Genomic DNA, 6,016 nt, shown 5'->3' with positions numbered 1-6,016 from the left:
TCACACGGATTTGACCAGATGCGATAGGATATTCTATAACGCGTTTAGAGCTTCGCAACCGCGGCTAAAGGCGAGCGGAAACTATCGGAGGGTACCCGGGACGGTTAAAGGATTCGATTCGACCATTCTATAAATTGGCGCCTTAAACAATCGCGACCGCGTCTTAGATTATTGTTTAAGTCTTCCGCGGCGATTGATTCTCTCGACGAATATCCTTTATAGTTCGCTTGGGCACGAGCTCCGATTAATTCGTACTTTAAGCGGCGAATTCCGCGGTGAATGTTACGCGCGCAGACAATTTAGTTCGACGCGCGCAAATCAGTTTTTTTTTTTTTTTCGAAGTTTCGAAATTTTTACATTTCATACACTTTTTGACAATTAATACGATACGTGTTACGCGTCGTCCTCGGACGCAGCGCTGTCGGGCAGGAGAATCAATTTGTTCACCGGCCTGGTAAACTTTGAGCTGGCGGTGCGGACCTCGACTACCCTTGTATGCCCGTCTCCTCCGGGATGCAACTTCTCGATCCTTGCGAGCGGCCACTTGGTAGGCGGCGTTGTCTCGCTTCGGATTAAACAGAGTCGCCCAACGCGAAGTTCCCCGCTGTCCTTGAGCCACTTGGGGCGGTGGGCCAGCGAGTTCAAGTACTCTTTAGACCACCGATTCCAGAAATGATCTTTCATGCGCTGTAGCAACTGCCACCGGGAGAGGCGCGTGGTCGGTTCCTCAGCGAGAGACGGTTCGGGCACAGCGGTCAGAGCCGTGCCAATGAGAAAGTGGCCAGGGGTCAAGGCCGCCAAGTCTTCCGGATCGTCGGACATTGCCTGAATAGGACGCGAATTGAGACACGCCTCGACCTGTGTCAGAAGGGTGGCCATTTCCTCATAGGTCAGTTTTGCGTCGCCCAGCACTCGACGCAAATGGTATTTTGTCGATTTCACGGCGGCCTCCCAGATTCCGCCAAAATTAGGGGCAGCCGGAGGATTGAAGCGCCAGTGGATCCGCTCCTCGGCAAGGCGCTTGACAATGCGTTGGCCTTCCTGGCCGCTCGCGGAGAAGAGATCTCGAAGTTGTTTGTCAGCACCGACGAAGTTAGTTCCGCAGTCGCTGTATAAGTTCTGACACAGGCCGCGACGGGAAACGAACCTGCGGAGTGCGGCCAGGAACGCGTCAGCGGTGTAGTCAGAGGCAACATCGAGATGGACAGCCCTAGAACTCAAACAGACAAAAACAGTTATGAACGCCTTGCAGGCGCGATGGCCTCGGCCTCTGGTCGTCCGCAGCCACACTGGTCCGGCGTAATCGACCCCGGTATTCAAGAACGGCCGAGCTGGAATTACCCTCGACGGTGGCAGGTCTCCCATAATCGGCTGAGGTGAGGCCGCCCGCCATCGCAAACAAGTTACGCAGCGGTGTATTCGGCTTTTGACCAGCGCGCGACCTTTCGGTAACCAATACTCTTGGCGGAGTGATCCAAGAGTCATCTGAACGCCGCCGTGTAGAGTCCTTCTGTGGTGCGCGTCAATGACCAGGCCCGTGAAGTGCGACCCGCTCGGCAGAATTACAGGGTGCTTCGCATCCAACGCGAGCAGGGAGTTTCTCAGGCGGCCACCGACACGCAGGAGGCCGTGTTCGTCCTGAAAAGGACTTAACTTGGCCAGGCAGCTCCGAGATGGCAGCGGTTCTCCTCTCCGTATGGTCGCGAGCTCCTCTTGAAAGTGAGTCGCCTGTACGACTCGCAGCCAACACCGGCGAGCTTCTTCGAGGTCCCCGGCTCCGAGTGTTAGCGGAATCGAAGCCTCTCGCATCCTCACTCGACCAGTGCGAGCCAGCCAGCGACGGCACCAAGCGGTGACCCTCAGCAGGCGTAGGAGTGACGAGTGCGCCGTAAGAAGCGGGGACTCGTCGATCGCCTTGGCGGAAGTCGCAGCGGCGTGAGCCAACGTTCGGCGCTCCGGGAGGTCGTCCTGCAGTTCGGTCATCGATGAAGGAGTTCCCCACGGTCCGGACTCCGTTCGAAGCCATGGGGGCCCTTGCCACCAGAGTAGGTGGTCAAGCAGCTCTTGTGGAGAAAGTCCTCGCGAGGCACAATCCGCCGGATTATCTCGTCCTGAAACGTGGTGCCACTGTGCGTTAGGTAGCGAGGTTTGGATCTCGCTCACTCGGTTAGCCACGTACGTCTTCCAATTGGCGGGGTGGCCGCGGATCCAGCCCAACACCACCTTGGCATCGGTCCAGCAATGAAGCGGTGCTTCCCTCGCCTCGAGAGTGAGCTGAACGGGAGCTGCCAGCTGAACTAGGAGCTTGGCAGCGCTTAACTCGAGCCTCGGTAGCGTCACCTGCTTTAAAGGAGCGACTTTGGTTTTGGCGGCTACCATTCTTACTTCGACCCTCCCGCTCTCGTCTTCGGTCCGCACGTAAATAACGGCGGCGTAAGCTCGTTCAGAGGCGTCCGAAAAGCCGTGGATTTCAATCCGGCGTCCCTCGGGTCCGCACGTCAGCCATCGCGGGATGCGTATGGCCTCGAGGAGGGGCAGCTCGTCCTGCAACGCGTGCCATCGTCGAGAGTCGTCGTCGGGCAGCGGCGTATCCCAGTCTATGCCAAGCAGCCACGTCGACTGGATCATAATCTTGGCGCGTACTGTGACCGGGGCGAGCCAGCCCAGCGGGTCAAACAGCCGCGCCGTAAGCGAGAGTGCCGCTCGCCTCGAGAACGTCTCGACTCGAGGTAGCCGAGTAGCAAAGGCGAAGCAGTCGTCCCGAGGATGCCAGCGCAGGCCCAGGGTGAGGTGGCTTTCGCCGGGTTGCCAGCCCCGGGGTTCCTGCTGTAATCGGTCTTCCACGGGTAGATCCTCGAGCAGCGCGTCATCGTTCGCAGACCATTTTTTGAGCGGGAAGCCGCCCGCCGTACAGATCTGCACGAGTTGTCGTTGGATGGCCTTGGCTGCCGGAATAGTAGCCGCTCCCGACAAGACGTCGTCCATGTACGTCTCGTCCTCCAAGACGGCCGCGCCGAGCGGCCACTTCTCTCGCTCGTCGGCTGCTAGCTGACGCAGCGATTGAATGGCTAAGAAGGGAGAACACGTCAGGCCGTAAGTGATTTAGCCAGTGATCCTGGATCTCCTCGCTAGGATCGTTCCGCCACACGATGATCTGCATGTCCCTGTCCTCAGGATCCACTACGACTTGTCGGTACATTTTCTCAATGTCGGTAGCGAAGACAAACCGATGTCGACGCCACTTTATGATAAGAATTATTAGCGACGGCAACAGATTAGGACCGACCATTAAATGCTGGTTGAGGGACTCTCCGGATGGAACGGTGGTCGACCCGTTGAAGACGACCCTCAATTTCGTTGTGGTGCTCGATTCTCGCATCACGCCGTGGTGCGGAAGGTAGCAACGCGGTTTGCCGTTCCCTTTCGCGGTCGGAGGAATCGGCGTCATGTGCCCCAGCTCGGCATACTGACGCATGAAATCGCGGTATAACGCATGGAAGGAGGCGTCCCGCGCGAATCTTCCTTCCATGTGCTTTAACACCCGCACCGCTACGCGACGCGTGTCCGAGAGATCCGGCAACGGACTTTTTACGGGAAGACGCACGACGTACCGACCGGAGGCATTGCGTCTATGCGTGCGAGCAAAATGCTCCGCGCACTCCCGATCTTCTTGGCTGAGGATCACGCTCGTAGACGGAATTTCGTCCTGCTCCCAGAAACGGCGAACCATGTCCGCTAGATCCTCCTCGACCCGGCATTGGAAGGCCTGTGCCGAATGGCCAGAGCTCGATTCCCCGACGGAGCCCGAGATTATCCAGCCCAGCGTCGTATTCTGGGCGACTGGCTCGCCATCGCCACCCCGACGGAGCCCTTGTCGGAGGATGGCGGCGTAGACGTCGGCTCCGAGTAGCACGTCTATAGCATCGGGCGCGGAGTAGTCCGGGTCTGCCAGACTCAGGCCACGAATGTGCGCCCAGGACATCGCGACGGCTGAGGTTCCACTCGCGTAAGCAGAGAGACGAGGGAGGATAATGGCCGATATCGCCATGGCTGCTCCACCCGACCGCGGCGACATTGACAGCGAGACACGGCCTCGCGCCGTGCAAGTCTTTTGGCCGCCGATCCCGAAGCCCGAAATCGACACGGGCGATCGCGGAAGTTTCAACTGCTGCGCGAGTCTTTCGGAAATCATCGAAATCTCGGATCCCTGGTCAACCAAAGCGCGCGCGGAATGCCAGGCGCCGAAGTGATCGGCGACGCGAACGCGAGCGGTGGCGAGGAGCACGGCCACCGGCTTAACAGGAGCTCCGCGTACCACATGCGACGTCTTCGCGACTTCGGTTTCGCGGCACGCGTCGTGGATCGAAGAATGGTGACGGGCATCGCACGCCGAGCAGTTTTTCTTCACGACGCACTCGCTCACCTTGTGTCGACCGAGACAATTGAAACATAGGCTCTTTTCTTCGACGAACTGCCGTCGCTCTTGAGCCGTCTTCTTTTTATATTCGTCGCAGAACATTAAAATGTGCTCCTTAGTACAGAGCGGGCAGCGGCCACGCTTGCCCTCGGACTTACCCCCCTGTTTACTCGCGAGATGACTCCGAGCCGATTTCGCCGTTCCGTTTCCCGACTTATTCGCGGCACTGTCCACTCTAACGGGTAGCATCGATTCCAACGCGTGCAAGCGGCGGTCGAGAAATTGTTCCAGTTCGAAATACGTCGGCGGCTCGTTGGTCTCACTAATTAAGGTCTCCCACTCGCGACGCGAACGCGGATCGAGGAGTTCGACGGCGAGGTACACGAACAAATCCTCGGAGCGACTCACGGGTCGGCCGATCCCGTCCAGCGAACTGACGGTTGCCTTCACGCCGTGGAATATCTTGCGCAATTCGACCGCGGACTCACTCTTCATTTTCGGTAAGGAGACGAAATTCGCGAGATATGCGCGCACTAGCAAGCGTTTATTCTCGTAATACGAACTAAGCAGGTTCCACGCGCGCTCGTAATTCTCACCGGTCGTCGTCACGTTCCGAATAAGCAATTCAGCCTCACCTTTTAGGCAGCTCTTTAAATAATGTAGTTTTTCTACCTGCGTCGCCGCCGTGTCCTTGCCGACGATGGACAGGAACAGGTCCCGGAACGCTGGCCAGTCCTCGTACTTCCCGGTGAACTCCGGCAGCTGAATGCGAGGCAGCGCTGTGCGAGAAGTCACCGTCGCTGTCTCTTGACCGGCCGTCGAGGATGCGGCGTCTTCCTTCGCCTTCAATGACCGTACGAGATCCAGGAAGATGCCCTTCTGTTGTAGATAAGCTTCCTCGGCGAGAGCAAACACGCTTTGCTTGACGTAGTCGAGCTCCTTAATTCTTTCCCAGGGCGAGGCGAATATCGACTCATGCTGGGCTTCGAATTTAGCCCAGTTTGACTCCAGTCCTTGGAGACGAGCCTCAGCCACTCCCAGGGTGACCTTGGTAGTTCCCGACTTTTTCAAGTTCTCATAAGCACGCGAAATGCGGCCGTGCAGCTCGGTTTGCGAGCGAATCAGAGTTTCGGTGTCGATAGGCATTGTTCTTCGGCGGTCACTCGAAGCACGAGAAGCTCACCGGAATTCCCACTCACACACTTCGCGGATACCGGTCACGGAAATCCGGCTCGAAGGACCAAAAAATGTGCGCGAATGGGCTTGGGATTTAGAGTTCAAAGGTCAATGAAGTTTATCCTTTTATAACAACGTCTATAATAGTCAATAATTACAAACTATATTTACAGCTATTTTACAATCGATATTCGATATTCTTGCGGGCGAATGCGCGCGGAGAGAGCCGTCACTCGAAGCGCGAGCTGAATTCCGAGAGCAGCGAAAAGGCGCTTTGAGACCGATCGAAGTTGAACACGAGACGCGGAATCGCAATAGCTCGCTAATTCGGTATCGTCGTCGATAGCATTATCACTTTTCTCTCGATATGACTCGGAAAAACGAATGTTCCTTCGGCGCGCGGAGGCCGGAGCTTTTATCAGC

The 6,016-nt window shown here is 57.1% G+C and overlaps 1 protein-coding gene across 1 annotated transcript; it reads right to left on the bottom strand.

Annotated features, from left to right (window-relative positions):
* Positions 1-393: 393 nt before the first annotated feature.
* LOC139823621 (uncharacterized) lies at positions 394-5,563 on the bottom strand. Its single transcript, XM_071796145.1, has 2 exons — positions 3,130-5,563; positions 394-3,068 (listed from the first exon to the last, which is right to left on the bottom strand). Exons 1-2 carry the CDS (start codon positions 5,561-5,563, stop codon positions 394-396), a joined length of 5,109 nt encoding a protein of 1,702 aa, XP_071652246.1.
* Positions 5,564-6,016: the final 453 nt, after the last annotated feature.

This window comes from Temnothorax longispinosus, unplaced genomic scaffold, assembly GCF_030848805.1.
Source record: "Temnothorax longispinosus isolate EJ_2023e unplaced genomic scaffold, Tlon_JGU_v1 HiC_scaffold_144, whole genome shotgun sequence".
In the NCBI taxonomy this organism is placed as follows: domain Eukaryota; kingdom Metazoa; phylum Arthropoda; class Insecta; order Hymenoptera; family Formicidae; genus Temnothorax; species Temnothorax longispinosus.
This window is presented reverse-complemented; position numbering and strand designations above follow the sequence as displayed.